The sequence below is a fragment of the Monopterus albus genome, unplaced genomic scaffold, assembly GCF_001952655.1.
Source record: "Monopterus albus unplaced genomic scaffold, M_albus_1.0 scaffold94.1, whole genome shotgun sequence".
NCBI classification, from domain to species: Eukaryota; Metazoa; Chordata; class Actinopteri; order Synbranchiformes; family Synbranchidae; genus Monopterus; species Monopterus albus.
In genome coordinates this window covers 3,251,258-3,270,730 of record NW_018127974.1, presented here as the reverse complement: position 1 = coordinate 3,270,730, position 19,473 = coordinate 3,251,258, and the positions used below count along the sequence as shown (strand labels likewise).

The following is a 19,473-nucleotide window of genomic DNA, read 5'->3' as shown; positions in this document are numbered from 1 at the left end:
TGAAACACTGAATTTCCTACCTGGAGCTTAGCATGGTTTTAATCTAGAATATGTTTGTGTGTACATGAAAAGTCAAACAATTTGTGTTGGACTGTTTTTGGATTTCAGTATGGGCACTCAGAGGCCGGTGGATTGGAGCATGTACCTCCAGGCTGGAACCACTGGGTCGGACTGGTAAGACTCAAAGTTTTAACTTTGTAGACGCTGTTATCCATTTCTTCTCATTTCAAGTGACTCACAATACAAGGCAGAATGAGCACATCTCTAAAATTGTAAAAATATAAGTCTGGGTGAAGTTTAATCATTTTTAATATCAAAATGATTCAATCAGAGTAGAAACATAATAGAGATCTTAGAACTTCAGCAACAATTTAGAATGAGCCTCTAAAGCTTTAGATTGTCTGCAACTCATTGTTCATGTACTGTTTTATAGTACATGAATATTTACAGTGGGTATGAGGTTGTAGCTCACAAACATCTCAGTGCTTCAGAGTTCATGCTACCTCATAACTCACTGTGAGGTTTATGTGACTCTGCAGAAGGAGCCAGACTAATAAATAGGCTAAAGTTAGGTTTTCTAGAAATTACAGCATGTTTAACTGGTTGATGGACATCATGATACAGAGGTCACATCCAACTGCAGTGCAGACTAGTTGATGTCCGCTGAGAACCAGCATCTCATAGCTTATCACACCATAGAGGACACAAAGAAAAGATGCATATGGGCCCATATAAGAGATGAAGCAGCTCACTGTAAACCGTTTTGTGTTTTCCAGGAGAAAAACTCTAAGTACTACAACTACACTCTGTCAGTGAATGGAAAGGCTCAGAAACATGGAGCTGACTACAGTAAAGACTACCTGACAGACCTACTGGTGAGACAACAGAGGAATGTTATGAATGAAGGCTCGCTGTTGTAACTCTGTACGTCTGACATTCCTGCACACCAGCACTGGAATCTTCATATTCTGTCCTTAACTGTTAGTTGAACATGTTACTCCTTTCACTTTTTCATTTTAGCCACCAACTTGGTGTCATTTATTTATTTATTTATTTATTGGCAGTCAGTATTTTAAAAAAAAAGTATAATAATGTAATGTGTTGTTTCACATTTGTTGTTGATTTAAAAGAAATGCAAGTTAAAATTGACTCTATAGGATCAATTACTCTGCCTACTTGTTGTGTAAAACCCAAGGCAATAATCATTACACACATTTAAAAGAGAGAAGTGCAACAAACTGTTTAACATACTGTAACTTGATGCTTTTTAGTAACTGAATTTTTCTTAAAGGTGTTGTAGGAAGAAAGCACAATGAATAGGGCTGCAACTAATGATTGTTTAATGATTAAACAGATTTAGTTCTATTAATTGTTTGGTTTAGAAAATGTCAGTTATTTAAAAGCGCTGCTCACAGTTTTCCAAGTTGTAATGTGAATTCTTGAGATTGTTTTTGTCCAACCAGCAGCTCAAAAGCCAAAGATATTTCATTTATAATGAGTTGAAAAGCAGCAAACTCCCACATGTCAGAGGCTAGTTTTAGTAAACTACTTTTAATCATTCAAATTAAACAATAATCAGTTGTCAGAATCGGCACATTGACTGAACCTCTGAGTCATGATCTCACAACTGCAAATGTTCAGGTTTTACTACAACTCTGTTCCCTCCCTCTCCCAGGCCAACATGTCTTTAGATTTCCTCCAGTACAAATCCAGCCACCAGCCGTACTTTATGATGGTGTCCACCCCGGCCCCACACTCCCCCTGGACCGCAGCCCCTCAGTACCAGCACAGTTTCAACAGCACCAAGGCTCCCAGAGACCCCAGCTTCAATGCCCACGGGAAGGTAGTGCCTGTTTCTTATTTTACCGGCCTTTTAAATGTTCCCTCTGTCGTCTTAACAACTCCCCTAGAGGTCCCAGTGCGACTCGGAACATACTGACACCATAAACCGCTCCTGTCTGCTCTTTGCCCCTCGTGGCCTGTTTCCTAAAGCCTGGTTGCAACAAACTGTACATAATATAGCCTCCAGGCTGAAGCTAGCGTTAGCTGATTAACAGTAATTTTGTCAGACCTGTAGAAAACTCTGGTTACAGATAATGTGACACAAAGCACTGATGTTACACAAAGCTCAGATTAAATTCAAATCATTAATTCAGCAGAAAGGTAAAATTATGACCATGCTAGGCTGATACCAAAACAAACACGTTAGCTTCAGGTGCTAACATATCCTCCATGGTTGTTTGACCTGACTACTGTTGGCTGGAAAAACCCCTCTTCTAACCTTGGCTAGATGGTGGGCAGGGCTAATTTACAGACCGTATTTTGACAACACAGGGTGGAGAAGCTGGAATAACAACAGGAGGGCTGTAGGCAGCAGAGTGATGGCTTTAGGAATATTTTTTTCCTTTCTCTCTTCAGGACAAACACTGGTTGATCAGACAGGCTAAGACCCCCATGTCCAACTCCTCTGTTCAGTTTCTGGATGATGCCTTCAGAAATCGGTCAGTCCCCTCACCTTCAGCCAGCTTTCTCTTCCTTATTACTGTCCTGTCTTGTCATCATTCCTGTCCTTGTGCTTACTTGCCCTTTTTTATTTAGCATTACCTGTCCATAGTCAAATGAATTGCAAAATGTGCTCACATATTATTTTACACACCAAGCAAACTTTTCCCAACATACTGATCATTGCTTAGTGAGTGCTTATTGTTCATCCTGACCTGTAGATGGCGCACTCTCCTATCAGTGGATGACCTGGTGGAAAAAATAGTCAAGAGGTTGGAAGACGGGGGTGAACTGGACAACACGTACATCTTCTTTACCTCTGACAATGGTTATCACACAGGTGTGTACAGGCTTCCAGTATCTGTGTACCTGCCAGTGACAACATGTTTGTCTAAGCACCCTAAATAAACTTAGAGGACTGTGCAGCCAGGGTGAGATGGGTGCTTCTGTTTCTACTGTCTTCTCTCTCTCTCTTTCCTTTCTTTCAGGCCAGTTCTCTCTTCCTCTGGATAAGAGGCAGCTCTATGAGTTTGACATCAGGGTTCCTCTCATGGTCAGAGGACCAAATATCAAACCCAACCAGACCAGCCAGGTACACACCTTTATGTGCTGACTTTCATTCATGTACCTGGCAGTGTCATTCTCCTCTGAGGAAATGTGTCTGATCTGCTCTATAAAGCTGATCAGCACTGCAGCTGTGGTTGTCACATTTATTATTAAATCAGATTTAACTATGGTTGTGCATCTTTGATATGCCAGTTGATAGACTTATTCTCTGCCAGTGTATCCGTCAGCTATGCGTAGTAACTTCACAATAAATTAATTTATCAAATTGGCAACATTATGGATTCTCATTCTCCAATAATTGCCAAAACCTAGCGATTTACTTAATCAGAAGTTGATCCACCTGTTACTTATAAATTAGAATGAACACAGCTGCAAGAAATATAAATTCTTACAGCACTATTGGTTCAGTTCATGTTTAAATAGCATTTTATATTTTAGCAGAAATGCAGAACAAAAGCATGAGCAGTAGGATGAATTCTGCAACCGTTCATCTGACGCAGAGTTGGTCATGTGCTCCAGGCCTAGTCTACTAAATACGGGCTTTTTTCCTGATGAAGCTGAAATTAAAAGACAAGTACCAAACTGGTCTAAACAGATTTGCTGTTGTACTGTATGTCATATACTCAATGTAGAACCCCTCAGTCACTCGGGTTACCATGTGGAAATACACATGGATTTCAGAAAAAGACCTTTGACTTCCCAAATCTTTGGTCATCTGGGAGGAGACTGTGGCTGAGAAGGGAGCAAACTGTCACTCACAGAGAAGAACATGTTTCTTCCTTCTACATGCATCGAACCGTCCAGAGACAGTACATTCACTCTGCTTTCACCTCGGTCTCGCTGCACTTTGTTGACCCGAAATAAAAGAATTCATTCTGTTGTCAGATGCTGGTGGTGAATGTCGACCTCGGCCCGACCATCCTGGACATCGCTGGCTACAACGTCAACAAGACGCAGATGGATGGCATGTCCTTCCTGCCCATTTTGGTGAGCTCAGTAAACTAATGACAGTTCATCTTCTCAATCAAAAACTTAATGTCATCACGAGGACAGAGAGATGTAGTCGCACTGCCAGCCCAAAATGTCCATTTAATTTATTTGGTCAGGGCTTAATTAAGTGCAGTAGTCTATGACTAAGGGAGAGAATTGGTACTCGCTGTATAAACCTTTCATACTCCTGATTAAATGCTCGTCTGGTTTAAGTAGTTCTCAAGGTCTGGGAATTTTGAGAGACAGTGACTCATGTTATCATCTATGTACTACTTAATTCAGGCTTATGTGTCTTTGTCACAGAAAAATGCCCACATATTTTAAGAGCTGATTGGTTTTAATTACATTTTCTACTTTGCCTGGTCCTTTTTAAAATCCACCCTGTCATCAGAAACAGATTAATAGTAAATTATAGCATAAAATATAAAAACACGTACGTAGCTGATTGGTGTGCTATGTATCAGGTTCTGTAAGCGCTGTCCGATATGAATCTCATAGCTAGTGAGACGTCGTCTGCCTTTCCAAAGTACAGTGGTCTTAATATTAGGGCCTGCAACAGAAGCAAAGATTAGGATAAGATTAAACAACAGTAATTGTCATTTTAAATTGGAAATAGTTGTTGTCAATTGTTTGTTCACCAACTCGTGCACCTGTGTGTGTCACCAGGAGGGGAAGATGAACAGCAGCAGCTGGAGAACAGATATTCTGGTGGAATATCAAGGAGAAGGAAGCAATGTGTCCGACCCCGCCTGCCCTCAGCTGGGGCCCGGAGTCTCGGTAGGAAGGGAGAGAGGAGATTACACAGATTAACTAGATATTATCTATGTGGAAACAAGGTTTTGGCAGCAGAAAAACTCATCAGTCTCTCTCTCCTCCTTCTATAGCAGTGTTTCCCAGACTGTGTTTGTGAGGACTCGTACAACAACACCTACGCCTGTGTGCGTACCGTCGCCCCCTCTTCCAACCTGCAGTACTGCGAGTTTGATGACGATGAGGTCTAGCAGATCATTTTCTTTTGCTTCTGTCAGTCTGTTTGTAATCTTAAATCATAAGGTGTGTTTCAGACTGTCATTGGTTATTTAAGGATAAGGCTAGTGATTCTAGTGACAGTCGGAGAGCATGCCGCTTTGTTTTTTATTTCTCATAGTCTACAGTTTGACAGCAGACACTGTATGTTCTGTGTAGGTGTTTGTAGAAATCTACAATGTGACAGCAGACCCGTACCAGCTGGAAAACAAGGCAAAGACCATTGACCATGAGGTTCTGGAGAAGATGAACCACCGGCTGATGATGCTGCAGGCCTGCACCGGACAGTCGTGTCGGACACCCGGCGTTTACGATCCGAGGTCCGTTCAGTGATGCCATCCCTCACAGATTCACTGGAAGTAGAAGTTTTGATTTCCTCACATAAATACAAGTAGTTTCCTCCTTCATTAACTGTAGAAACAGAGAAATCTCAGATGAATGAAACGGTATCTTTAATTTGTTCTTCCTTAAGGAAAATGCTTTTTTAGTTGGTCCAGAGCTGAAATTTTTTTCATGTTTCAATTCTGTGCACTAAAAAATTCTGGTAATTAATTGTAAGAGTCATAGGAAGCCACTTTTAACAAAGACTGAGCTGGTTAATGCTTTATTTTGCTGTCATACGTTTCTTTTAAAAGTAATAGTCTAATAAATACCAAAGATGGTTCCTGAAATGAGCTACATAATTTAGGATACAATTAGAAATGTCCTTTGAAGAAAAGCTATTATCTATTTGTGAAATCTATCCTAAATTAGTCTGAAATCCCAAAATATACTTTTTTAAATCACAAATTCATGCTAAATCCACTTCAGAAATGTTTTTGTTGAGCCTCTGCAGAACTTAAACTGTCATTCTGTCCTGTGTCTTCTCAGGTACAAGTTTGACCCCCGACAGATGTTCCCCAGCCATAGTTGGCGGCTCAGCAGGCTCAGACAGACCATGAAGTGAGAGCAGGTGAAGGTGGATGGAGGTTACAGGTGAAGGAAGAAGGGCTGTATTTTGTCTGTTCAGCCTTTTCTGCTGTTGTCGCCTTGAGCCAGTCTCTTGGAGATGGGTGGGGTCATGTTGGAAATAGGAGGGTGTAGGACCCACCTGTAAAGGCTGCAGTTTAGTGAGTTTGTCAGTAGATGTTCAGTTGAATTCTTCAGGACGAATTTGCACAAATAAGCTGCAAATGTCTTAATTCTCAAAAATTTATGTTTCTCTTTCTGCTGAGAACATAAGTAACACTTTTCTTTTATGGGTCCCGTATCCTCCAAATCATTTTCTGCAAACTTTCCTCATAATTTCCTAAAATATATGATTTCTTACTGTGGATATTTCCAGGAAACGCCTGTGCAGTCTGGTCCAAACCAAGGGAAATTAAAAAAGTGTTATTGGGTACCAGCTTGTAATAAAAGAAAACTTGGGAAGTATGATGATGTCAACTGTCACTTTATTTTACAGGTCTGATCTGTGGAAACTAGCTAGAGATGCGTTTCTAAGCCTAACTGCTGAGTTTGTCAAAGTTCGTAGCGTGTGTTTATTTGTCCGGGAAGAATCTAAGAGTGACAGACTTTAACATCTGTCAGGTTACACAAAGACTAGCCAACATTTGCAGTTTAGATTCTTCCCCACTGAGTTGCCATGTGTTATAGATTCATTTAGTCACCAGTTAATTATCATTTTACCATTTATACTGAATGGTGGGTGAGCTGCATGCTTACCTGTAGTTTCCAGCTGGAATCTCCTTAGTTTTGCATGTCAAACTGCTGATCAGAAAATAAAAAACACATGGTATGAACTTGAAACTCAGCTGTTAGGCTTACAAACAGGTTTCTAGCTAATTGCCATGCCTGTAAATGAAAGTGTCACCTTGTAGCATATTTTCTGTCTAATCAGGAAACTTTGAAGAAACATGGATATTGATATCTTTATCATTTCCAGTTAATATTTAGGAAATAATGAGGAAAGTTTGCAGGAAAATACAGAAACTATTGAATAAAGCAGTGCAATATCAGTGATCCAAACAGTGACCAGTAAACAGGAGATTTTTCATTTACTAGTCTAAAGACGGGGCACCTGGTTGACTTTTTTTTGTGTTCATATTGTCTGACAAATGGAAACGACTTTGGGATTAGGTGCCAATGCATTTTGAAAGTCTTCTCATTGTCAGTGGGGTTGAGCTCAGCCAATCGAATGCAGCAAAAATCTCCTTTGTTAGACAGTAAAGGTCACATCAGCACCAGTTTGCGCCCTTCATGCATTAGCATGCACCTCCCCTATGACAGACATCTAACATGAGCGTAACTCCAGTCTGTGCCTCGTACGTCAGCATGTGGTCCCAGAGGTCACCATCAGTTTCTCTAGAAGATAATTAACCCGCAGAAGATCGTCCAGATGCTTAGAGGAGTCTCTGGGGTTGTAGAGGTGCCTTCACAGCAGTGTTTAACAGCTCTGCTTTCAAGCATCATGAGTCAGTTATCTTTTAGAACATTTGTGACCAAATGTGTGCTGATATATGAGGCACAATCGGGCGCTACAGTCCTGTCACATTTCTGCAGCCAACAGGGTGTGATTTCACAAAATAACTCAATATTGATCAGAGTGAGGACAAACTGCACGAGTGTTGCAGCACTTTGTAATCTGCTAGTGTGAAGATGTCCTGTGCACCAGTGTTAAATAACAGTGAATTCTGACCCGAGTCTGTCGGGGTTGGCTGGAGGTCGCACTGGAAAACCCACGCTCAGACTTGTCTCCTGTGCAGGCGGGAACAGACAGTCACAGGAAGTGTAGCGTGACTGAACCTGACGTAAACACAAGGGGAACTGGGTGTTGGAGAGCACCACTTACAGAAAATGTCTGAGAAACAAGATGGGACCAAACATTTCACAGTAGCTACACTCAGAATTAACTCTGAGCGGCCAGAGTGTGGCACCGTGGTGGCTTTAGAGGACACGAGCTTTCTGAAAGGCTCCGCTCAGAACAACAGAAGGGCAGAAGTATCAGATGGGCTCCAAGTTAAATTAATAACCCAAATATTTCACCAAGCCTAATTTGAAACACTTTGTTGGTTCAGTACAGAGATGAAGGTGGAAGTAGCTGTTTTTGAAAGATCTGTTTTGCCAGAAATGCCCTTTTCCAAGCACAAGTTTGTTTCTAACAATAATTCATGTTCATGTTTTATCTTCTGAGTGAATGTTAAAGCTTTTGAAGGTCAACTAAAATATAATGATGGAAAAAAACTAACCCATACTGGACCCATACTAACCCTGGCTCTGTCCAAACATGATAACCACCCAGAAGGGATGATTAGTGAGGAACTGTTATAACATTTATTTGGCTTTAGGCTGAGCCAGGCTGGCTGTTCGCCGTTTACTCTATGCTAAGCTACTGTAACTGTACCCTGTGGCTGTAGCTTTATAATTAACGGACACACGAGAGGTAGTGTCTCCTAACTGTTGGCAGGAAATCAAATATGTCCCAAAATATCTAAATGTTCTTGTGAAGTTACCTTGAGCTGATATTTTGCGCTGTTTTGTAAAATATGATCAAATCTGTGCAAATTAACATCCAAACCAAAGATCGGATTTGGAGACTTTTGAGGGAAAGGTGATGCTCACAGCCTCTCGCGGTGGAGTTACGTCCGCCCAACATTTGTTGTAAAAGACTTTTTTTTGTGTGTGAATTGTGAACAGTTTTTCTTACTGACAAATAAGCAGACAGAGCTGTCACAGCTGGACTGGGTTTAATGTGAGAACACTGACTATATAAATATAAATGAGTATTTTTCTCCTTAAACTTCCAATTCACTGATGCACTTTCAAATCTGTCAGAACTGTTGTGTTGCTTTATCAGAGTAGTTTTTGAAGATGATGAACTTTTTTCTTGTTTTTGTCCAAATAAAGGAATTGTCTGGAAACACTGAAGAGATTGGTTCAATCAATTCACCACCAAACTTCTAATTATTCTTTCTTTACTCTTATTAAACTGATCTTGTTTCAGTTGACTTAGTTTAATAGTGTAGTTTTCCACTTTCAGGTTTTGATTTCTGCTTGAAGAGTTTAATCTTACACTTCAATAAATTTCAGGGTGTAAAATTAGTAAACTGGCCTAGATTTTATTATCCAGTTAGGACTCATATTTTAAGATTTTAATTATGGTTTGACCTTCAAATCCTGAAGTCAGTACTTAACTGTATGTGCTACAGTTAGCTGTCAGGAAAAGGCCTGTTTTAGTTACATGGTCATTCAGTTCTTCTCTCTCAGCATTAGGAACCAGCTAAGCAGCTCTTCTGGAGAGTTTAGGTTAAATTTTGACACAAACTCAAAGGAAAAAAAATCCAAAGCATCTTGCAAATGGAGCAAAAACTAGTGATTATTTTCTATTTATATTCAGTGTCTGAAAATGGTTTTAAAAAAATAATTCAATCTCCCGGAGTCCAGGGTGGCATCTTCAGACGTCTCAGCAGTCCAGACACGTTCAGTTTACAGTGACAGAACATGGGCACACAGAAGATCCTCAGTTTAGGAGCTGTGTTAGAAAAACATTTGTTATTCAGGACTGAATCTCAGTGAAAGGTTGGTTTAATATAAAATGTACATACTACAATCTAACCCTGCATTAACAGTATATATGATGAATAAAATTCTCAGGAAGAGAGCTGACAGTTAAGGGTGGATCTTAGCTGTCAGTGCCGTCAGTAAGTCCTTGGATCACAAAAGCATCAAACACGTGTACAGAAACCTAAACTGTCCAAGAAAAAAAAAATCAGCCTATGTTTTGTGTCCTGTGTTTACTCAGCTGTTGTAATGACTCCCGACTTCACCAGTCGGAGGTCACTAAAATTAATGTTGAGTCGGTGTGTAACTTCGCTAAAACAATGTCGGACTCCGTAGTTTTCTCTGGACCCCTACCCAATGTGACCAGTGATGACATGTTTAGCCGCATGTCGTCATTCTCTGTTAGTGAATGATTTGATAAGTGAACATCACATTGACTTATTGTGTCTTACTGAAACGTGGTTACAGCAGGAAGAATATGTCAGTCTAAATGAATCCACTCCACCTGGTCACAGTAACTGTCACATCCCTCGAAACACAGGCCGAGGTGGTGGCGTGGCAGTGATCTTTGACTCAAGCCTATTAATCAACCCTAGACCTAAACATAGTTATAACTCATTTGAAAGTCTCACCCTGAGTCTCTCACACCCAAACTGGAAAACTCAAAAGCCTGTTCTGTTTGTTATTGTATACCGTCCACCTGCTCCTTATTCAGAGTTTTTAAGTGAATTCTCAGACTTTGTCTGATTTAGTGCTTAGTACAGATAAAATAACATTGTAGGCGACTTTAATATTCATGTAGATGCCGACAATGACAGCCTCAACAATGCATTCTGTTCATTATTAGACTCGGTTGGCTTCTCTCAAACTGTAAATAAACCCACTCACTGTTTTAATCACACTCTTGATCTTGTTTTGACATATGGCATCGAAACTGAACACTTAATAGTTTTTCCCCATAACCCTCTTCTGTCTGACCATTTTCTAATAACTTTTGATTTTCCATTAATGGATTATACTCTATGTGGGAAACAATTCCACTACAGCAGATGTCTATCTGGCAATGCTGTTACCAAGTTTAAGGAAATAATTCCGTCTTTATCTACTTCAGTGCCGTTTGCCTACACAGTGGAAGGAGGGCACCTTAACTTTACTCCCATACAAGTCGATAATCTTGTTGATAGTACTGCAGCCTTCCTGCGTAATACACTTGATACCATTGCCCCTCTGAAAAAGAAGGTAGTGAAACAGAGGAGGCTAGCCCCGTGGTACAGCTCGCAGCTCTGCTCCCTAAAGCAGGCATCACGAAAACTGGAAAGGAGGTGGCGCTCCACTAAGTCAGAAGAGTTTTTCATAGTCTGGAAAGATAGTTTAATAACATATAAGAAAGCCCTTCATAGTGCCAGAACCGCATTTTATTCATCACTGATTGAGGAAAATAAGAACAACCCCAGGTTTCTTTTCAGCACTGTAGCCAGGCTGACAAAGAGCCACAGTGCTGTTGAGCTTAACATTCCCTTAGATCTCAGCAGCAATGACTTCATGAGCTTCTTTACAAATAAAATCACAACTATTAGAGAAAAAATTGGTTGGACCACTCCCACAGCTCTCGCAGATGTGCCATCTACTACAATGGCTTTAGAAACATCTTTAAGACCTCATTTATACTTGGACTACTTCTCCCCTATAGATCTCTCTGAGTTGACCTCAACAATTGCTTCATCTAAATCATCAACATGTCTCCTGGACCCCATCCTGACCAGGCTGCTCAAAGACGTCTTTCCCCTAATCAACACATCCATACTAGATGTGATTAACCTCTCTCTATTAACAGGTTATGTTCCACAGGCTTTTAAATTTGCAGTAATTAAACCTCTACTCAAAAAGCCTACTCTTGACCCAGGTGTCCTAGCTAATTATAGACCAATATCCACTCTCCCATTTATTTCCAAAATCCTTGAAAAAGCTGTTGCAAAGCAGTTATGTGACCACTTGCACAAGAATGATTTGTTTGAGGATTTTCAGTCAGGATTTAGAGTCCATCATAGTACAGAAACCGCATTGGTGAAAGTCACCAATGATCTTCTCCTAGCCTCGGACACAGGACTTGTCTCCATACTTGTCCTCCTAGATCTCATTGCTGCTTTTGACACCATTGATCACAGCATCTTACTGCAGAGACTTGAACATGTTATTGGGATTAAAGGAACTGCGCTAAGTTGGTTCAAATCTTATTTATCAGAAAGATTTCAATTTGTTCATGTTAATAACGAATGTTCTACACAAACTGAAGTTAGTCACAGCGTTCCACAGGGCTCTGTGTTAGGTCCAATTCTCTTCACTTTATACATGCTTCGTTTAGGCAATATTATCAGGAAGCACAACATAAATTTCCATTGCGTGTTTATATCTGCACCCTCCCACATAAAACAAAATCTATTTTAGTTCAGTGTTAATGATACAGAAATTTTGTTTCTGACTGAATGATGACTGAATATCTGAAGACGTGTGAACGTGGGGCAACAACAATCCAGACATGGTCTGAATCCTCTTTACCAGACCGCTAATGTTAAATGGTAAGGAAACGCTATGGAGACTGGTTGGGTTTTTCCTCTCAGAAATAAAAGGTCAGGTTAAGGATCCAGGGGTTTGGTAGCATCTTGAAACCTGCATATATCAAACATACTTTACGAGTCCTTAGTGAAGTCTGATCTGTTCAGGTAAGGTTCACCGGCCACAGGTGTGTGTGCGGGATCAGTTGGCTCAGTAACACTCCTTCAGTTATTCTGTTAAAATAAGCATTTTGGTATGTGCACAACTGAAGCCGAAAAGCAGGCTGATGGATCATCAACATACCTGGTACAGACATTGCTGGGGACCAACCCTAAATGTGATTAGAGTTTTGGCTGGAAAAAGGTCAAAGGTCAAGGTGACCACAAGTCACAGACCTTCACAGACAAATTCAGTAATTCATTTAGTTTGAGTTGAAACTGAATAAAATGTCACACTTACATTGCTGAGTTTCAGGTCGTGCCTCTTTTTCCAGCGGCATCAAACGGGAAATGAACAAGTTCGATTTTCATTCACACTGAAATTGTATAAAAAAATACTCTGGTATACAAACCAGCACATCCAGCTGTGCACCTTCAAGTTATTTCCAGTCCATTTGTGCCTATGTATTTTCACATTTTTTGAAGTGGCTTTAAAACATTTCGTGTCAGAAAATCAATTAAATGACTTTTTAATTAAAAATGTGAAACAACCACACAGAGACATACAACAGGTGAGATCCAAGACAAAAGGAGCACGAGGGATCCCAAAAACATGCAAAGCATGCACAAAAACAAAACAACCAAACGGAAACAAAAAATGAGTATACATAGACGTGACGTGTTAGAATTGGATTTCAGGAGTTGCAGCTGTTTTATTTACTGCTAGTATTATTTGGCTTCATAAGGATAAAGTTTAGTATGACTGTTTGTGTTTTATTAACAGCACCATGTATCAGTATTAACCTGGCTCTTATATATGCATAATAGCTATAATGAGAAATTCTTGATAAAATGATATAGTGCTATGTTATGTATTTGCAAAACTGTTCAAATAATTGTTTAATCTGTTTGACCTTTGGAAAGACTTGACCTGTGCCCATGAAATGCTTGTGAAGAGGTGCAGAGACTCAGAACAACAGGAAGTCTTGCAGATACATACTGACATAACTAAACTGTCTGCACGAGAATAGTGTGTGGGTGTAAGGTCCGATTGTCTTGACTCTAGATTATCAACATTTATCAACATATGAAATTCTAGGATCAATATTGTAATCTGCATTAGCAAATATATTTACAGGATTATTTTAGTATCATATGCCTTATAATCTACTTTTGTGTTAACCATTTCATTTGTCTTAGAGAGTGTAAGAGACTTGGCAATCTACAGGAAACCACAACAGGAACCAGGGCTTAGCAACGCTCATAGTGACAGGTGTAGACGGGAAGTGAGAGCCTTCTCTGAAACTGTCTAATCCACTTGAAGCTGATTCCTGTATCCTGAGTGTTACTTCTTGGGGCCTTCAGACAAAAGAACCGGGTTAGAATTAAAACATGGCCACAAAGGGGCTAAACACACACGCACACAAAACAAGCCAAATGGATGCAAATCAACTATAAGGAGATAGAAAACAGCCAGTAAGAAGTGCAAAATGATGGAAAACATACACAAAATGACAACATAAATACACCATAACTACAGTGTAGGGTTCTTGTTGAAATGTTACAGAAACGGGGGTTTTACATGTTTGCGTTAAATAACTTTAAAGCCTCTTCAACGGCCTTGAAGAGACGGCATTAGAAGCTTTTACTTTGAAAGCTATACTGACAGCCTGGTCTCCTGCAGAGACATGTGACCAGTGTTTTGTGTGTGTGTGTGTGTGTGTGTGTGTGTGTGTGTGTGTGTGTGTGTAACAGTTGGCTTCCCACTCCTCTTCCGAGAGGTCATTTGAGTTGGGGTCAAACACTGGACAAGAGGAACTGCAGCTAAACAGCAACACAATGCACCGAGAGCAGAGCAGCAACGCATCAGATGGCGCTTTGGCAGAAACTGGAAGCTTTTAGCTTTTTTCACTCTAGCTTTATAAAGCAGCACCGCTGTGGAAAGACAGCTACGCCTCCAGGCGCAAGATTCAGATTGAGGAGGCACAAGATTAGTAGTGGTTTTTTTTGGTTGTGTACGTGTGTGTTGGTTAGCAGGATTATGGACAAATGGTTGGATGGATCATCAACATACCTGGTACAGACATTGCTGGGGACTAACCCTAGATGTGATTAGAGTTTTGGCTGGAAAAAGGTCAAAGGTCAAGGTGACAATAAAATAAGGGGGAAAAACAAATCACAAAAATCCCCATCTTTAAAATGGGGCAAAGTTTAAAAAATGATCTCTGCCAAGCGTTACAGAAATCGTTTGAAATTTAACACTCATATGTAGCATAGGTGGCAATGTCTGTCACCAGACAGGATTTCACCTGGATCTAATGGCCTTTTAAATTCAACTGGGAAAACACCATTTGACACATTTTCTGCCATAACTTGGCCTATAATGAAAGTAGATCCCTGAAATGTTCAAGACTCAGAATAACTGCCTCTCGTACCATAAAAGATGATCCGGATCTGATTCAGATCAAGGACTTTAGGATATTATGTGTTGTTCTGGATTTTATTTTTCACAAGGGAACTAGTTGCATGAGTGAAGTGCTCGTTTTGTATCCGTTTTTGTCATTTTGTCTTTTTTTTTAAGTTTAGCATCTCTTTATAGTTGCCTTATTGTCATTTTACATATTGTTGTAGTCATTTTACTGCCTTTGGGGTCATTTTCTGTCTCTTTTTAGTGGTTTTACATATGTTTTTTCCCCATATGATTGACTCCCCTTCATGATCTTCTGGTCTCTGGGCCTCCCGACCCATTTGGCCCCTGGGCCTGTGCCCAGTATAGGTCCATTCAGTAATCTATCCATGGCTAGGCATATCAACAATAATACTGAACTACTGATCATTTTAATCATAGATTAGTCTGCCTTTTCTTGGTTAAACTACTAATTGTTTGGTCAATTGAATGTTAGAAACTTTCCAACACATGTTCTCAGTCCAAGGTAACATTATCTTGCTATTAAATTTGTGATTAAAATTATTAGGGAAAAAAAAAACAACCAATACATTTGTGCTTAAAAATTACTTAAAAAAAAAGGCTAATTCTCTCTGGACTGACTAATCAGTTGATATATTGTTACAGCACTTATCAAATATACTAAACATAAGAAATTTACAAAATGACCCCATTTAGTGTTGTAATTTAAGAAAGCTTCTTGACCAAAACAGAATTCAATCAAAATAAGACAAAAGAACAGGACCATACAAAAACACAAACCTCTTGGTGTAATTTCAGCTTTAATAGATGCAGGCCGCCTTGTGCGACCAGAAGCCACATTTGTTTCCAAGTGAAAGTGAGACCCCTACAAAATACACCAGCTCACTGTTACAGAGAGAACAGCAGACATCTGCTGAAAGCAGCACTTCTCTCCCACTGGTGTCGAAGGCACTGCCGATGTCGGCACCTTTCAGACCCAGCTCAGCCAAAATTCACCCAAATCTGTCAATAAATAAGACTTCTAGTGACTTTAATCTGTACTAGACAGAATTAAAGGAGATGAATTTTCACAATAGACCTTTAGAGCTTCTTTCCATCCTTCCTTTGTTTCAACAAGTTTGGATGTCGCAGCTCAGGTCTGAATTGATAACCTGATTTTTTTCCCCTTAAATGTAAAACAACAGCGTGAACTTTGTGTTGTTAAGTTTAAGTGGAGCTTAAACCTGACGGTTCGCTTCACAGCGATCAGTCCCTGGGCATGACAAAAACAGCATCATTGGCAAGTTAAATCAGTAAATGGCAGGTGAGCTACACATGATGCAGATCTTTGGCATTTTACTTCACACAGTCCGGCTGTAAAAACTAGAGACGGAAAACTGAAGACAACTGATCAGAAAGTTGAGCTGACAGGAGAACGGTCTCACCACAAGGTCCTGGAGATGTCGGTCACCGCAAATGATGACATGGCAGGTTACTTTCTCAACTGCTGTTATTAAATCGCTCGCTTCTCATGTGCAGCAGTCTCAATTTCAATGATATTCACTTTACCGACAAAGAAAAGTGGCAAATCTTCACATGTGTTTGATAACTTACTTCACTGAAACAATCAATTATCAGGACAATTGGATGATTTTAGCTGCTTAACCCGCTATTTATTTCAGCTCTAGACAAAAACGTGTAAAATTCAGCCCATTGCACTTCCTTTGTTTTGCCTTGGGTTCCCATGGTCTTAATCAGCAGCTTGGGTGAAACCAGATATGAGAAAACTACTTTCTCAGTCAGTTGTTTGCATGTTCACCGCCTCTAGTTGTGCCGTGAAACAAAATCTCTAAATACATACCAAGTATCATATACATCGACACCACTGGTTCAAAAGCTTTTCAGATAAACTCATCAGTTAGGAGCAGATCTGACACCATCTGAAAAAAACAGGGCTTGTTTTCTACTTTCCAAACGGTGTCTGACTGCTGGTTTATACACGATAACATGCTTTAATGTCATACAGCCCAGCAGTGTGTACGGGTAGCACGTACACAGAGACGAAGAGGAACACGCCACAGTCGAGACCCAAACGTTTCACAGTCTACAGCTAAATCTGAGCAGAACATACTGAAGCTCGTCAAGACAAAATGTAAAATGAGCTTAAAATAACGGTTCTTCCATTTGTTAAAACAGAAAAACAAACAGTTATGAGTGGAGCTTAACATGATTTTTCAAAATAAGATTTTGGTGTATTAGATGTTAAGATAAAGGCTTAACATGATTTTTCAAAATAAGATTTTGGTGTATTAGATGTTAAGATAAAGGCTTAACATGATTTTTCAAAATAAGATTTTGGTGTATTAGATGTTAAGATAAAGGCTTAACATGATTTTTCAAAATAAGATTTTGGTGTATTAGATGTTAAGATAAAGGCTTAACATGATTTTTCAAAATAAGATTTTGGTGTATTAGATGTTAAGATAAAGGCTTAACATGATTTTTCAAAATAAGATTTTGGTGTATTAGATGTTAAGATAAAGGACAGATGGTGCTGGTGCACAGACTGAACGAGAGGAAAACGAACTCAACTCAGTATCATCTTCTGTTAGACCCAGCATGCCCGGTTCTTTCAAGATCCACATCTACAGTTTGACACAGTTGGAGCTCAAATCCTTACGTCTCTTTTTTTGCTCCCATAGTGTTAACCCAGTGTTTGATAGCAGAATAAACTAGGGTTAAAACCCCCTTAAATAAAGCTCTATATATGTGTTTCCCTCCAGTAAGAAGAGACCTCTATAATATATTTGCTCCAGGCAACACCACAAAAATATCTTTGGTTACAGCAACAACAAAAATAAAATAAGACCTATAAAAGGATCTATGCATGTTGGACACAGAAATGAGAGAATAGTCTCATGATTGGACCACTAGATGGAGTTACTGTACAACAGAAATGCACGTGCAGCACCGTCAGTTTGACTTCATTCAGTAGCTGCAGCCTGATTTTTAGGCCTGCTTGCCCAGATGATTGTGATTTCTCTGTCTGTTTCTTCAAATACCAGAAAAACTGCAGAATGAAAAACCAAGTGCCAGATATGTTCTATAAATCTACAGCATTTAAAACAAGTCTCTTTGGTCTGTAAGCCTTAAATGATAAATTACATTTTCTAAAGGAGACTGCATATATTTAAGGTGCCTATTTACCTGCATCACCATCAAAAGGCCTTTATGACCTTAAAAGGAGCCTTTCAGTGACTCCACCTGCACACAAACACCTTAAATTTGTACTGGTGTACCTTCTTCTGCACTTGCTGATTCATATTTATCTTAAATCTTATCCTGTACTGTGCATTCCCTCTACTTTCCTTTCCTTGTTTCCCTCTAATACATTTCCTGATCATCCACCAGGGGAAAAAGCTGAAACCCAGGGTGACAGGGAGGTCAAAGCTGCACGTTTTAACTTGAGATAAGAGCACAAACAGGCATTTAAACGAAGGCCTGCCAACAGATAATGCTGTAAAAAACAGAGTGGGACAATGCAGCCATTTCTCCTCCTGTCCTCTGCAGCTATCAGCACTTACAGGCCTCCTTTCCTCTTAGCTTCTTTCATAAAGGCAAAACATGTACAAGCATTTAATCGCTTTGACTTGTGCTTTGAGGAAAATCCTGTCATTGCCCCCCAGGGTCATGGTCACAATCTGTCTCACGTATTTTTTCTTCTGGTTACTTCTAAAATGAAACCGATCCATTTTTTCCCCAACTCCCTCAATCTAATGTTTCTTTTCTACTTCCTCTGTACCGCTCAGTCAACTTACAGAAACTGTTCTCACTCTGACCACGCAGGGCCAGAAGTCTCATCTAACCAAATCACACCAGGCTGTTCAGTTGATGCTTCGTCAAACTCTCCTACTGGTATGAAAACAAAGGCTTTAAATCCCATCAGCCCATCATCGTCGTCGTCCTCACTCACCACAGCAAACAAGAAACTGACTTTACAAACTGCAGCCAAAGCAAACTACTTCCCTGATACACTCATCTTGTACTTTTTTCGATTACAACCCAAGTCTGTATCTGTGTGTTTTCACTCAAATTAAACCTGAAATGTACCCTTTTCTACTCTCTCTGCAACATTCAGTCTCAGGCCTACGCTCTATGGAGTCTTTAGTGTGCAGTAAAAATAAAAGACTCATAATGAGAAAGGTAATGGCAAAATAAAATGCAAATATAGGCTAGAACAAACTAAAAGTTGCACTTAAATATTTTTAGACCCGTTTGGAATCTGAATGTCTATATTGTATACGTACATTAAAGTAGATAAAACCAGGAAAATTATGGAAAACATTTTGTTGCTTCACAAGACATGCAATGGATGGCATTCGATGAAAAATTACTCAAAGAGATAAAGATTAGCAAATAAATCTCTCAAAAATGCTTATTTATAATGGAATCACTCAATTTGAATAAGTGTAAAGCTTTGTTTCCCATTGAGAAATGTTTATGCTCACTAAACAAAAATTGTAACATTACTAATTATTAGGTGACAAACGTGAAGACTCTTTTTAGTTCCACCATTTAAATGCAAATTCAATTAATTATCTTTAAATGCATTCGTTTTTAGGTATAAACACCGGTGACTTGTCTGTTTTATTCTAATATTTTGCCGTCTTTCTGTTCTATTAAAGCAACAAAAAAAGTAAAAATAAGATTTTTAAAAAATGTTTTGTTTAT

At 39.5% G+C, this 19,473-nt stretch overlaps 1 protein-coding gene across 3 annotated transcripts in view; it reads left to right on the top strand.

The window, feature by feature from the left end:
* The window catches only part of gnsa (glucosamine (N-acetyl)-6-sulfatase a), an 11,623-nt gene extending 2,639 nt beyond the window's left edge, over nt 1–8,984 (top strand). The window contains exons 4-15 of one of the 3 annotated variants that reach the window (XM_020608685.1): nt 109–174; nt 777–875; nt 1,676–1,843; nt 2,419–2,501; nt 2,724–2,842; nt 2,991–3,094; nt 3,955–4,056; nt 4,726–4,836; nt 4,944–5,054; nt 5,245–5,405; nt 5,956–6,060; nt 7,830–8,984. In XM_020608685.1, the coding sequence (XP_020464341.1) occupies nt 109–174; nt 777–875; nt 1,676–1,843; nt 2,419–2,501; nt 2,724–2,842; nt 2,991–3,094; nt 3,955–4,056; nt 4,726–4,836; nt 4,944–5,054; nt 5,245–5,405; nt 5,956–6,031 (1,200 nt within the window). In that variant the 3' untranslated portion in view covers nt 6,032–6,060; nt 7,830–8,984. Of the gene's footprint in view, nt 1–108; nt 175–776; nt 876–1,675; nt 1,844–2,418; nt 2,502–2,723; nt 2,843–2,990; nt 3,095–3,954; nt 4,057–4,725; nt 4,837–4,943; nt 5,055–5,244; nt 5,406–5,955 lie in introns of all 3 variants that reach the window. The other 2 variants (XM_020608686.1, XM_020608684.1) reach the window with 2 other exon arrangements.
* The last annotated feature ends 10,489 nt before the right edge of the window (nt 8,985–19,473 follow it).